Below are 15,508 nucleotides of genomic sequence, written 5' to 3'. Positions count from 1 at the left end.
CTATACCACCAAAACTCTTAAAGATTTTAGAAGGAAACTCGAACCAAAAATGTTCACATTTTTGAATAAAACATTGTAATCATTTTTAAGTTGATGGTACCATTCACTGGATCAAAGTCAATTGCATTCAGACCACCTTCCTCAATACACTTTACAATATCCCCCTTTCTTAAATAATGATGTTGATTTTTCCAAAATTGTCTTGGTTAATTAACTTGAATAACTTGTCAGGCATAGCTAAGGAATAGTTAGTCTTGATAGACTCTCCATCTTAGTAAGTAAAATATGTCAAAAATATGTCAAAAAATGGATAACTCCCTTTGTAGCCTACTATTGAGAATAGTTTGACTCTTCTGTAAATAATTCTGTATATTGGACTTTTCCCTAAACTTTAAATCCTTTGTAATTACAATACCTAAATATTTCACTTAATCTTTAACTGGTATATTATGCACAGGAGTCAGAGGGTGATCATGAAGAGCCATTAATTCATATTTTCATATTTAAATGTAAACCGAAAGCTTAAAAAATAAAATAAACATTTAGTACTGCTGGAATCTGTGCTGTGTTCTTAAGGAATAGAGTAGTGTCATCTGCTAATTGACTGATAGCCAATTAACAGTAATGGTGAGCTGGGACATCCTTGATGAATTCCTCTCTTCACGTCAACTCTTTTAGATGTTCCATGCGGAAGAGATACTGAGCTATTAATACCATCATATAACATTCCAATCACCTTGACACATTTTCACCTAAACCTAAATATTCCAGTGTTCAATGTACTCCAAATAATCCCACACGGGACTGACCACTGCTGGTGTTGGGTTTGCTGCCGCCATTGGTTCATGCTCTGAGCTCTTCCTCTTGATTCCTTCCCTGCTAGCTAGTGATAGCTAGTGATAGTGAAGCTAGGCCTATTTGAAACATCACCATCTACTGGCAGCATTAACAGAATCTCGAAAACCCCATTAGAAAAGAAATCCTTCAAAACCCCAAGTCTAGAAGGGGAAACAACTCAAACTAAACATCATTTATGCTGGTATTTTATTTTAGTTCGTTTTGCAGTCAAATATAATAGTTTCAGTATAGTTGTAGTTTTTCAAATGTTGTTTATTTTTATTTCAGATAGTTATTCCAATTTTAGTTGTAATTTTATTTTCAGTTTTTGTTTACAGTTTTTGTTTACTTGGTGTGATCCAGTATGGCACAGCATTATATAACCTACAATCTAAGGACCGGACAAATATGGCCACATCAAGAGATTCTGTTGGTTTGACTGGTCATTGTTACAATCTAGTTTGGTTTCTTTGTTTTATTTGAATGAAGAAACGGATTTATAAATGATAATGATATCAACTCCTAAATCTCACTGTTTATTTTCTCCTCCCCCTCTCTCTCTCTCCCTTTCCCTCCATCTCTCTCGCTCCCCATCGCTCTCTTTCTATCTCTCTCTCTCTCTCTGTGTCCTTTTTCAGGGTATTCAAAAAAGCAAGTCCCAATGGAAAGGTGAGTTATACTTTGTGTTATTAGTAATGACTTATTACATAATAAAAGCATAAGGAGCAACATTCCTCTGATTTCTTAGACAATCCAAAAATAATCAACTAATCTCCATTTAAATTGCATTAATAAGTGTTTCTGATCCCAATGTAACCATTCTAGCGTAATAATAATTTTCAAAGGTTTCATTTACAATTAGAGAACATTAGGAAACACATCCGATGGCTGGAGCTAGCAGCTATAATAACTACCTGTCTGGTAGCTGGAGCTAGCAGCTATAATAACTACCTGTCTGGTAGCTGGAGTTAGCAGCTATAATAACTACCTGTCTGGTAGCTGGAGTTAGCAGCTATAATAACTACCTGTCTGGTAGCTGGAGTTAGCAGCTATAATAACTACCTGTCTGGTAGCTGGAGTTAGCAGCTATAATAACTACCTGTCTGGTAGCTGGAGTTAGCAGCTATAATAACTACCTGTCTGGTAGCTGGAGTTAGCAGATATAATAACTACCTGTCTGGTAGCTGGAGTTAGCAGCTATAATAACTACCTGTCTGGTAGCTGGAGCTAGCAGCTATAATAACTACCTGTCTGGTAGCTGGAGTTAGCAGCTATAATAACTACCTGTCTGGTAGCTGGAGTTAGCAGCTATAATAACTACCTGTCTGGTAGCTGGAGTTAGCAGCTATAATAACTACCTGTCTGGTAGCTGGAGCTAGCAGCTATAATAACTACCTGTCTGGTAGCTGGAGCTAGCAGCTATAATAACTACCTGTCTGGTAGCTGGAGCTAGCAGCTATAATAACTACCTGTCTGGTAGCTGGAACTAGCAGCTATAATAACTACCTGTCTGGTAGCTGGAGTTAGCAGATATAATAACTACCTGTCTGGTAGCTGGAGTTAGCAGCTATAATAACTACCTGTCTGGTAGCTGGAGTTAGCAGCTATAATAACTACCTGTCTGGTAGCTGGAGTTAGCAGCTATAATAACTACCTGTCTGGTAGCTGGAGTTAGCAGCTATAATAACTACCTGTCTGGTAGCTGGAGTTAGCAGCTATAATAACTACCTGTCTGGTAGCTGGAGCTAGCAGCTATAATAACTACCTGTCTGGTAGCTGGAGCTAGCAGCTATAATAACTACCTGTCTGGTAGCTGGAGTTAGCAGCTATAATAACTACCTGTCTGGTAGCTGGAGCTAGCAGCTATAATAACTACCTGTCTGGTATCTGGAGTTAGCAGCTATAATAACGACCTATCTGATAGCTGGAGTTAGCAGCTATAATAACTACCTGTCTGGTAGCTGGAGCTAGCAGCTATAATAACGACCTGTCTGGTAGCTGGAGTTAGCAGCTATAATAACTACCTGTCTGGTAGCTGGAGCTAGCAGCTATAATAACTACCTGTCTGGTAGCTGGAGCTAGCAGCTATAATAACTACCTGTCTGGTAGCTGGAGTTAGCAGCTATAATAACGACCTATCTGATAGCTGGAACTAGGGTTAGGGTCAAGAGGACTCTGCTAAGAGCTGTGATTCTCCTGTCTGGGCAGTGCTGGCTGGGCCATGCCTGTGTCTCCAGTAGTCTCCAGTAGTCTGTAGGCCACAGCAGAGAAGATGGCACAGGTCCTCACAGCAGCAGCAGCAGATACCGTGGGAAGAATATGAAGCAGCTTCCTGGAACACAGGGTTCTAAACAGGGTTCTAAACAGGGTTCCACACATGGTTCTACTCAGGGTTCTCCACAGTGTTCTAAACAGGGTTATACACAGGGTTCTTCATAGGGTGCTTCACAGGGATCCACACAGGGTTCTTAATATAGTTCTCCACAGGGTTCTAAACATGGAACCCCTACCTGTCCCAGACCTGCTGTTTTAAACTCTAATGATCGGCTATGAAAAGCCAACTGAGATTTATTCCTGATTATTATTTGACCATGCTTGTCACTTATGAACATTTTTGAACATCTTGGCATGGTTCTGTTATAATCTCCACCCGGCACAGCCAGAAGAGGACTGGCCACCCCTCATAGCCTGGTTCCTCTCTAGGTTTCTTCCTAGGTTTTGCCTTTCTAGGGAGTTTTTCCTAGCCACCGTGCTTCTACACCTGCATTACTAGCTGTTTGGGGTTTTAGGCTGGGTTTCTGTACAGCACTTCGAGATATTAGCTGATGTAAGAAGGGCTATATAAAATAAAATTGATTGATTGATTGATTGGTTATACAAAGTGTTCTAAACAGGGTTCTACTCAGGGTTCTACACAGGATTCTAAGCAGAGTTCTCCTGGTCAACGACAGGATGAACATGGGATATTGGAGACAGACAGAGTTAATGTTTATAGAGAGCAATACTTTTACAGAAGCCTGAAGATGCATAATCTTTATGAAAACATTTATTTCATCAATATTTACACTGTTGAGACGTTTGTAACACATAAAACGTTGTTGTGCGTGTATATTTAAATTATTCATTTTTTCAAGGGTATGTGATATTTTAGTCAAAAAAATATGTTTTAGTTTTTAGAACAATGAAATCTGGTACTTATATTCATTATCTCATTACACCATTCTCTGAAACCCACCATTGTCTTCCTCAGCTCACGGTGTACCTGGGGAAGAGGGACTTTGTGGACCACGTTGACATGGTGGAACCCCTAGGTAAGACAACACTAACCATAACCACCTCTAGTTAAGACAACTAACCATAACCACCTCTAGTTAAGACAACTAACCATAACCTCCTCTAGTTAAGACAACTCTAACCATAATCACCTCTAGTTAAGACAACTCTAACCATAACCACCTCTAGTTAAGACAACTAACCATAACCTCCTCTAGTTAAGACAACTCTAACCATAACCACCTCTAGTTAAGACAACTCTAACCATAACCACCTCTAGTTAAGACAACTAACCATAACCACCTCTAGTTAAGACAACTAACCATAACCTCCTCTAGTTAAGACAACTAACCATAACCCCCTCTAGTTAAGACAACACTAACCATAACCTCCTCTAGTTAAGACAACTCTAACCAAAACCACCTCTAGTTAAGACAACTCTAACCAAAACCTCATCTAGTTAAGACAACTAACCATAACCACCTCTAGGTAAGACAACTCTAACCATAACCACCTCTAGTTAAGACAACTAACCATAACCTCCTCTAGTTAAGACAACTAACCATAACCTCCTCTAGTTAAGACAACTAACCATAACCCCCTCTAGTTAAGACAACACTAACCATAACCTCCTCTAGTTAAGACAACTCTAACCAAAACCACCTCTAGTTAAGACAACTCTAACCAAAACCTCATCTAGTTAAGACAACTAACCATAACCACCTCTAGGTAAGACAACTCTAACCATAACCACCTCTAGTTAAGACAACTAACCATAACCTCCTCTAGTTAAGACAACTCTAACCATAACCCCCTCTAGTTAAGACAACTCTAACCAAAACACCCTCTGGTTAAGACAACACTAACCATAACCCCCTCTAGTTAAGACAACCCTGACCATAACCCTGTGTAGCTTAGTTGGTAGAGCATGGTGCTTGCAACGCCACTCTACCACTCACCACCCTGCTCTGTGTACTGAATGTCCCACTCACCACCCTGCTCTGTGTACTGAATGTCCCACTCTATCACCCTGCTCTGTGTACTGAATGTCCCACTCACCACCCTGCTCTGTGTACTGAATGTCCCACTCACCACCCTGCTCTGTGTACTGAATGTCCCACTCACCACCCTGCTCTGTGTACTGAATGTCCCACTCACCACCCTGCTCTGTGTACTGAATGTCCCACTCACCACCCTGCTCTGTGTACTGAATGTCCCACTCACCACCCTGCTCTGTGTACTGAATGTCCCACTCACCACCCTGCTCTGTGTACTGAATGTCCCACTCACCACCCTGCTCTGTGTACTGAATGTCCCACTCTATCACCCTGCTCTGTGTACTGAATGTCCCACTCACCACCCTGCTCTGTGTACTGAATGTCCCACTCTATCACCCTGCTCTGTGTACTGAATGTCCCACTCACCACCCTGCTCTGTGTACTGAATGTCCCACTCACCACCCTGCTCTGTGTACTGAATGTCCCACTCACCACCCTGCTCTGTGTACTGAATGTCCCACTCTATCACCCTGCTCTGTGTACTGAATGTCCCACTCACCACCCTGCTCTGTGTACTGAATGTCCCACTCACCACCCTGCTCTGTGTACTGAATGTCCCACTCACCACCCTGCTCTGTGTACTGAATGTCCCACTCACCACCCTGCTCTGTGTACTATATGTCCCACTCACCACCCTGCTATGTGTACTGAATGTCCCACTCACCACCCTGCTATGTGTACTGAATGTCCCACTCACCACCCTGCTCTGTGTACTGTATGTCCCACTCACCACCCTATAGTATGCTTCTGTAATGGAGTTGGTTCAGAAGCACTTCTTGTGGTGCTTGGGAGACCCAGCTTTAAACACCGCTCCATATACTTACTATGGTTTAGTCGGCAGGGTTTTGTGTGTTTGACTTCAAGCAATATGTTATGTGTGATATAATCACAGGTATTTCCTTGAGACGTTGCATTGTTCAGTAGACTACTGTTTCTGGTGGTGAAAGGTGTTTGATTTCACACACCTAGATAACTCTTACATCTCCTTCTGCTTTCAGACGGCGTGGTGTTGATAGATCCAGAGTACCTGAAAGAGAGAAAAGGTACTGTGAAAGAGACTGTCTACTGTGAAAATAAACTGTTTACTGTGAAAAGAGACTGTTTACTGTGAAAGAGACTGTCTACTGTGAAAAGAGACTGTCTACTGTGAAAAGACTGTCTACTGTGTTAATGGCAGCTTGAAATGAAGCTTAAATTAACCCAGTGGACAAAACTGCTTGTCATGACGTCATAAGTGGTCATCATGACGTCAATAGCCTGGTTGTCATTACGTAATTAGCCTGGTCGTCATGACGTCATTAGTCTGGTTATCATGACGTCATTAGACTGGTTGTGGTTTCAGCAATATATTGCATTTAAAAAGGTCTAATTAGCTACTTGATTATCTTCACTCTTCTCTTCTCCCCTCAGTGTTTGTGACGTTGACATGCGCCTTCCGTTATGGCCGTGAGGACTTGGATGTTCTGGGCTTGACGTTTCGGAAGGACCTCTTCGTGGCCAACATCCAGGCCTTCCCTCCAGTGCCTGAAGACAAAAAGAGCTTAACTCGCCTTCAAGAACGCCTGATCAAAAAGCTTGGGGAACATGCTCACCCTTTCACCTTCGAGGTAATGGTCACCACCATTGTGATCTCTATTAGGAGTTTTTTTTGAGTTTTTTTTTTTTTGTTAGTGTTGTTGTTTTTGTTGTCATATGTGAATTGTATAATGTTGTAATGTTTTTGCACCATACACTTTAGGGACCACAGTGGGAAAAAGTATCTGACACCATTCTACTGTGTATATGTATTATTTTTTTAACTGGCAGATAAAATGAATCAATCAATGATCTCATCCTAATTTCTAAATGAAGGTAGCACATCATCCAACCTCCTGTCAGCTGTTTTAAGTACTAAGGTTGAAACTTTCTTTATATTTCTGTCGACAGATTCCACTGAATTTACCATGCTCAGTCACCCTGCAGCCTGGACCGGAGGACACAGGGAAGGTGCTTCTCGGGTTCAGCCTAAATCTAACTTTAACCTGTATAGGTTCAAACAGTTACAATCCATAATGACATTTAAGCAGAAAAATAATCCAACTTAAAAGTGAAAACTTGTTTCTATATTTTGTCTCTGAAGGCCTGCGGGGTTGACTTTGAAGTCAAAGCTTTCTGCTCAGAGAACGTCCAAGACAAAATACATAAAAGGTAAAACAATTTAAGAATAATCATGATACAAAATGTTAAGCACATAAAAACGTAAATTATTAATGTAGTTCAAATTATGGAGTGATGGTTGGGAAAACTACTTTTGAATCAGTCCAGAAGGTATCAGGGATGTACACCAGCACAGTGAACAGAGGAGAATGTTGACATTTTAAAGACGATCATAAATTCACACCATAAAGTTCAGACTTGATTGGGTGGGGAGGTCCTATATGATTGGGTGGGGAGGTCCTATATGATTGGGTGGGGAGGTCCTATATGATTGGGTGGGGAGGTCCTATATGATTGGGTGGGGAGGTCCTATATGATTGGGTGGGGAGGTCCTATATGATTGGGTGGGGAGGTCCTATATGATTGGGTGGGGAGGTCCTATATGATTGGGTGGGGAGGTCCTATATGATTGGGTGGGGAGGTCCTATATGCCCAGCATGGTAAATGGAGTCATTCCACTCCACAATGACTGCATCGGCAAAATGGCATATGTAGATATAATTATTACTATAACTGCATATTGCTATATAGTATTGCATTGGTCCCCAATAACTGCATATTGCTATATAGTATTGCATTGGTCCCCAATAACTGCATATTGCTATATAGTATTGCATTGGTCCCCAATAACTGCATATTGCTATATAGTATTGCATTGGTCCCCAATAACTGCATATTGCTATATAGTATTGCATTGGTCCCCAATAACTGCATATTGCTATATAGTATTGCATTGGTCCCCAATAACTGCATATTGCTATATAGTATTGCATTGGTCCCCAATAACTGCATATTGCTATATAGTATTGCATTGGTCCCCAATAACTGCATATTGCTATATAGTATTGCATTGGTCCCCAATAACTGCATATTGCTATATAGTATTGCATTGGTCCCCAATAACTGCATATTGCTATATAGTATTGCATTGGTCCCCAATAACTGCATATTGCTATATAGTATTGCATTGGTCCCCAATAACTGCATATTGCTATATAGTATTGCATTGGTCCCCAATAACTGCATATTGCTATATAGTATTGCATTGGTCCCCAATAACTGCATATTGCTATATAGTATTGCATTGGTCCCCAATAACTGCATATTACTATATAGTATTGCATTGGTCCCCAATAACTGCATATTGCTATATAGTATTGCATTGGTCCCCAATAACTGCATATTGCTATATAGTATTGCATTGGTCCCTGTCACGTTGTTGATGTGGATGCGGTGGTGAAGTCAGGCGCAGGACACAGAGGATAAGTCAACACGACTTTACTGAGACTCATGAACAAAATACAAAGTAAATGGTCTCGAAAACACCGGAGGCGAACTAATACGCGCAATGCGTAAAATATTCTAAAAACAAAAGTACCGAACCTTGACACCAAACGACAGGCGGACAATAACACACAACTACAAAACATAACACAGGGAAACTTATAGGTGACATAATCAGGACAGAATACGAAACAGGTGCACTAAACTAGACATGACCAAACAAACATCGAAAACATCAAACGGTGGCAGCTAGTACTCCGGGGATGACGAACGCCGAAGCCTGCCCGAACAAGGAGGAGGAGCAGCCTCGGCAGTATTCGTGACAGTACCCCCCCCCCCCCCCCCTTGACTCGGGGACGGCCAGGAGGACGCGGAGCAGGGCGCGTGGGATGGTTACGGTGGAACTCCGTCAGGAGGGAGGGATCTAAGATGTCCCTCCTAGGCACCCAGCACCGTTCCTCCGGACCGTACCCCTCCCACTCCACGAGATATTGTAGACCCCCCATCCGACGTCTCGAATCCACGGTGGACCGGACTGAGTACGCCGCAGCCCCCTCGATGTCCAGTGGGGGCGGAGGAGTCTCTCTTATCTCACTGTCCTGGAGTGGACCAGCTACCACCGGCCTGAGGAGAGACACATGGAACGAGGGGTTAATGTGATAATCATTAGGCAGTTGTAACTTGTAGCATACCTCGTTCAATCTCCTCAGGACTTTAAATGGCCCCACAAACCGCCGACCCAGCTTCCGGCAGGGCAGGCGAAGGGGCAGGTTTCGAGTCGAGAGCCAGACTCGATCTCCAGGTGCGTATACTGGACCCTCACTGCGGTGGAGATCGGCGCTCGCCTTCTGTCTACGGATAGCCCGCTGCAGATGGACGTGTGCAGCGTTCCACGTCTCCTCCGAGCGCCGAAACCACTCATCCACCGCAGGAGCCTCGATCTGTCAAGTCATGCTCCAACAACCTACCCAACACTCGGCGTACCAGGGCTACATGCTCGGCTCGTGTAGAAGAGTACACTAGAATGTCGTCAATGTACACGACCACACCCTGCCCATGCATGTCCCGGAAGATCTCGTTCACAAAGGATTGGAAGACTGAAGGAGCATTCATTAACCCGTATGGCATGACGAGATACTCATAATGACCCGAGGTGGTACTAAATGCTGTCTTCCATTCATCTCCCTCCCTAATGCGCACCAAGTTGTAAGCGCTCCTGAGATCCAGTTTTGTGAAGAAACACGCTCCGCGTAATGATTCCGTCATACTCGCAATCAGAGGAAGAGGATAACTGTATTTGACAGTGATCTGATTGAGATTACGGTAATCAATACACGGGCGCAACCTTCCATCCTTTTTCTTCACAAAAAAGAAACTCGAGGACACAGGGGAAGTGGAGGGCCGTATGTATCCCTGTCTCAGAGACTCGGCTATGTATGTCTCCATAGCCGCCGTCTCCTCTTGAGACAAGGGATACACATGGCTCCGCGGAAGTGCCGCACCCGCCAGGAGGTCTATCGCACAATCTCCCCGTCTATGAGGTGGCAATCGCGTCGCCCTAGTCTTGCTGAACACGAGTGCCAAATCCTCATACTCGGAGGGAATGTGCATTGCGGGCACCTGGTTCGGACTCTCCACCGTGGTCGCCCCTACGGAAACACCTAAACATCGCCCGACACACTGGTTAGACCACTCCTTGAGAGCCCTCTGTTGCCACGAAATGGTGGGGTCATGGGCGATTAACCAAGGAAGCCCCAGTACCACGGGATACGCAGGAGAGTCGATCAGATACAACTGAATAATCTCTTCATGACCCCCCTGCGTCCTCATCTTAAGTGGCGCTGTGACGTCCCTAATCAACCCAGATCCCAACGGACGGCTATCTAGGGCATGGATAGGGAAGGGTGCATCAACGGGCAGGAGGGGAATCCCTAACCTCACACAAAAATTACGATCAATGAAATTCCCAGCTGCGCCTGAATCGACTAGCGCCTTATGCTGGGACTGAGATGCAACCTGAGGAAATCCTACAGGTAAACAAAAGTGAACAACAGAGAGCTCTGGGTGAGTTGGGCGCCTACCCACCTGGAATGACTCCCCAGTGCGCGACCTGTTGCCTCGAACCCCTGGAGACCCTCCCCAGCACCTAGCCGCAGTGTGTCCTCTACGACCACAGTTGGTGCAGGGGACGGCCTCCCTCGGAATCTCTCTCCTCCTCTCTCTAGCGCCAGCACCCCCGAGCTCCATAGGGCTCGGCTCGGAGGTGCTGGGGGATGGAATGGACGGCCCCAACTCTGGACGTCCGCGGGTGGCCAGCAGGGTATCCAGACGGATTGACATGTCCACCAACTGGTCGAAGGTTAGATTGGTGTCCCTGCAGGCCAACTCTCGTCGAACGTCCTCACGCAGGCTACACCGATAGTGGTCGATGAGGGCCCTCTCATTCCACCCAGCATCCACCGCTAGAGTCCGGAAGTCCAGGGCGGGAGAACTCCGCGTAGCTGATGGTGGCGGCGTCTATTCCCCTCCATTCGGCATTGGCCCACTCCAACGCCTTGCCGAAGAGACAGGAGATGAGGGCGGAAACGCTCTCGTATCCCGAGGGCGCCGGGTGTATGGTTGCCAGGTAGAGTTCCACTTGAAGGAGGAACCCCTGACACCCGGCTGCGGTGCCATCATATGCCCTCGGGAGCGAGAGCCGAATACCACTGGACTCCGGAGCTGGTCTGGTGGGGCTGGCCGATGGTGGTGGTGAGGCAGGAGGAGGTGTGGGCAAGCCTCCTCTCTCCCATCGGCGCAGGGTGTTCATGACCTCTTGCATGGCGGATCCGAGTTGCTGGATCCTGGCGTTCTGGCAGCTGACCCGATCCTCCAGCGACTCGGTAATGGTGTGTTATTCTGTCACGTTGTTGATGTGGATGCGGTGGTGAAGTCAGGCGCAGGACACAGAGGATAAGTCAACACGACTTTACTGAGACTCATGAACAAAATACAAAGTAAATGGTCTCGAAAACACCGGAGGCGAACTAATACGCGCAATGCGTAAAATACTCTAAACACAAAAGTACCGAACCTTGACACCAAACGACAGGCGGACAATAACACACAACTACAAAACATAACACAGGGAAACTTATAGGTGACATAATCAGGACAGAATACGAAACAGGTGCACTAAACTAGACATGACCAAACAAACATCGAAAACATCAAACGGTGGCAGCTAGTACTCCGGGGACGACGAACGCCGAAGCCTGCCCGAACAAGGAGGAGGAGCAGCCTCGGCGGTATTCGTGACAGTCCCCAATAACTGCATATTGCTATATAGTATTGCATTGGTCCCCAATAACTGCATATTGCTATATAGTATTGCATTGGTCCCCAATAACTCCATATTGCTATATAGTATTGCATTGGTCCCCAATAACTGCATATTGCTATATAGTATTGCATTGGTCCCCAATAACTGCATATTGCTATATAGTATTGCATTGGTCCCCAATAACTGCATATTGCTATATAGTATTGCATTGGTCCCCAATAACTGCATATTGCTATATATTATTGCATTGGTCCCCAATAACTGCATATTGCTATATAGTATTGCATTGGTCCCCAATAACTCCATATTGCTATATAGTATTGCATTGGTCCCCAATAACTGCATATTGCTATATAGTATTGCATTGGTCCCCAATAACTGCATATTGCTATATAGTATTGCATTGGTCCCCAATAACTGCATATTGCTATATAGTATTGCATTGGTCCCCAATAACTGCATATTGCTATATAGTATTGCATTGGTCCCCAATAACTGCATATTGCTATATAGTATTGCATTGGTCCCCAATAACTGCATATTGCTATATAGTATTGCATTGGTCCCCAATAACTGCATATTGCTATATAGTATTGCATATGGCTAGAGCAAAAGTATTTATTCAATATGTATTTTAAAAGCATATTTGTGAATCGTTTGAATAAATGTCAATGTGAATGTTTTAATATAGCCATAGTTGACTTCCTGATTTCCAGTGGTTGTGTCTGAACAGGAACTCAGTGTGTCTAACCCTAACCCTTGTGTCTGAACAGGAACTCAGTGTGTCTAACCCTAACCCTTGTGTATGAACAGGAACTCAGTACGCCTGGTAATCCGTAAGGTCCAGTACGCCCCAGAGAAGCCTGGCCCTCAGCCCATGGCTGAGACCACCAGACAGTTCCTGATGTCTGACAAACCACTGCACCTCGAGGCCTCACTGGACAAAGAGGTGATGGACATGTTTTTTTCTGCCGGTAGAGGACACCTCTACTTCACACTACATTACACTACATTATACTACATTACTCTTCATTATACTACATTGCTCCACATTATACTATGTTAGTCCACATTACTCTACATTACCCTACATTGCTCCACATTACCCTACATTGCTCCACATTATTCTACATCAATCCACATTACTCTACATTACCCTACATTACAGTACATTATACTACATTACTCCATATTATACTATGTTAGTCCACATGACTCTACATTATACTACATTGCTCCACATTATACTATGTTAGTCCACATTACTCTACATTATACTACATTGCTCCACACTATACTACATCAATCCACATTATTCTACATTACCCTACATTACAGTACATTATACTACATTACGCTAAATTACAGTAAATTATACTATGTTAATCCACGTTACTCTACATTACATTACATTTTTGTATTGTATTTATTATGGATCCCCATTAGTTCCTGCCAAAGCACGTTTTTGACCAACGCCTAGAACACAGCAGGCGCGTTGGCTAGACCGAACGTTATGACTTGGTTCTCGTAATGCCCACTGGGTGTGTTAAAAGCAGTCTTCCACTCATCCCCCTCCTGAATCCTCACCAGGTTGTAGGCATTACGTGAGTCCAGCTTGGTGAAGACCCGGGCTCCCTGCAATGACTAGAATGCCGTCGTCATCAGGGGGAGTGGGTAGCGGTTCTTAACCGTGATGTCGTTGAGCGCCCGGTAATCAATGCACGGCCGCTGCCCACCGTCCTTTTTCCCCACGAAGAAGAAGCCCGCGCCGGCGGGTAAGGTAGAGGGACGGATGTGACCCTCGACGAGTGCATCGTCGATATACTCCCTCATGGCCAGCGTCTCCGGCCAGAACAATGGCAAACAATCGCCCTCGTGTGGGCATGGCGCCCGGCAGGAGATCGATAGCGCAGTCGTAAGGCCTGTGAGGAGGTAGGCCCTTGGTACGCCTCTTACTAAACACCTCCCCCAGATCCCAATACTCTCGGGGAATGCCTACCAGGTCTGGGCAGGTGACGGAGTCTGTAGCCGCCGTCCTCCCGGTGGCAACCACCGCTAGGGCAGTAGACGGTTCGGAGTGTGGGACCTGGGGAAGAGGTGAGGACTGGTAGGTGGTCTGGGACTGTGGTTTGGGCTGATGAGTGGTCGGTGGAGACCGGAACAGGACGGAGGCAGAGCCTCCCTTCAGGATGAGCCGCCCCGTGGACCAGCCTATCCGGGGTTTGTGGGCGACCAGCCAGGGGTGCCCGAGGACGAGGGGACACTCCGGAGAGTCCACAATGAAAAACTGGATATCCTCCCATAGCGCCCCCGCCACCCGGACACGCACGGGGACAGTGCGCCGGGTGATGAAGCCCGACCCCAACGGCCGGCTGTCCAGGCCCATGACCGGAACCGGCTCGGAGAGGGAGAGTAACGGAACGCTCCACCCTAGGGCCAGCCCCGTGTCCATCAGGTTTTCTGCTGCCCCGCGGCCCCAGAATCCACCAATGCATATGCCTGACGCGCAGCGCGGGCCCACTGAACCCTGACGGGGAGAAAAGTCCGGGAGTCTCTGGAGTTTTGGTTTCAGTTCTGGCTTCCCGTCTTCTCCGGGCATGAGTCGCAGTGGTGACCTGCCTGGCCGCAGTACAGGCAACGTCCCTGGCACAGACGCCTCTGCCTCTCCATCCTGGACAAGTGCGCCGCCCCCAGCTGCATAGCCTCCTCCTGAGGCGTCTCCTCCCTGAATCGGCGGATAGCCTCCGGGTTGATAGGGAGATGCGGAGGCACGCCTTGCGTCATCCCTCTCTCATGCGCCCTCTCATAACGCCGATTGTCCGTAAAGGACCAGGGCGGCCTCCTCCCATCCTGCCTCTCGAGCCCGGGTCCGGAACTCCACGGAGTAGTCCGCCACCGAACGGTCACCCTGCCGACAGGCCGTGAGCCGCCTCTCGGCCTCGTGCCCCAACACCACCTGAGAGGTGTCGAACACCTTGCGTAGCTCCCGGGTGAATTGGTAGGAGTCGGAGCATGCCGGAGTTTGGCTCTCCCACTCCGCGGCAGCCCAGGAAAGGGCCCGACCCATCAACAGAGTGATGATGTAGGCCACACGGCCCTGCTCCGTCGGGAAGGAGGAGGGTTGTAGGCTGAATACCAGGGAACACTGGGTGAGAAATTCCCTGCAGCCCTCTGGACGTCCGTCATACCTCTCCGGAGGTGGTAGGCAGGGTTCCTGCGATATCGCAAGCGAGACTGGAGACTCCGCGGCTTCCGCTCTGCCGGCTGCCGGGGCTGGTCGGATGTCCACCCAGCTCTGCACGGCGATCGTCAGCTGGCGGAGATTCTCGGTGATCTGTTGCAGGCTGCGGTCGTGCTGGTTCAGCATGGCTCCCTGCGTTGCCAATGCGCTCCGATACTGTGCTGCCTCCGTTGGGTCCATATTGGCTCAGTTTTCTGTAAGGGTTGGGGTGAGGTGTGACCCAGGTGCGGTGCAGGACATACAGTAGGCATGATGGTGAAACAAGGATCTTTACTGGTGGTCCCGAAGCCAAAATAC

At 46.3% G+C, this 15,508-nt stretch overlaps 1 protein-coding gene across 1 annotated transcript in view; it reads left to right on the top strand.

The window, feature by feature from the left end:
* Positions 1-15,508, top strand: part of LOC311115170 (beta-arrestin-1) — a gene marked incomplete at both ends in the record, with an annotated part of 92,921 nt that overhangs the window by 25,904 nt on the left and 51,509 nt on the right. Inside the window, 7 exons of the mRNA XM_084190373.1 lie at positions 1,476-1,506; positions 4,088-4,148; positions 6,167-6,211; positions 6,579-6,775; positions 7,095-7,154; positions 7,288-7,355; positions 12,784-12,919. Coding sequence (XP_084046499.1) covers positions 1,476-1,506; positions 4,088-4,148; positions 6,167-6,211; positions 6,579-6,775; positions 7,095-7,154; positions 7,288-7,355; positions 12,784-12,919 — 598 coding nt within the window. The remainder of the gene's footprint in view (positions 1-1,475; positions 1,507-4,087; positions 4,149-6,166; positions 6,212-6,578; positions 6,776-7,094; positions 7,155-7,287; positions 7,356-12,783; positions 12,920-15,508) is intronic.

This window comes from Coregonus lavaretus, assembly GCF_964263955.1.
Source record: "Coregonus lavaretus genome assembly, contig: HAP1_SCAFFOLD_268, whole genome shotgun sequence".
Lineage (NCBI taxonomy): Eukaryota > Metazoa > Chordata > Actinopteri > Salmoniformes > Salmonidae > Coregonus > Coregonus lavaretus.
The sequence above is the reverse complement of the archived record's forward strand: the minus strand, read 5'-3'. Positions and strand labels throughout refer to the sequence as shown.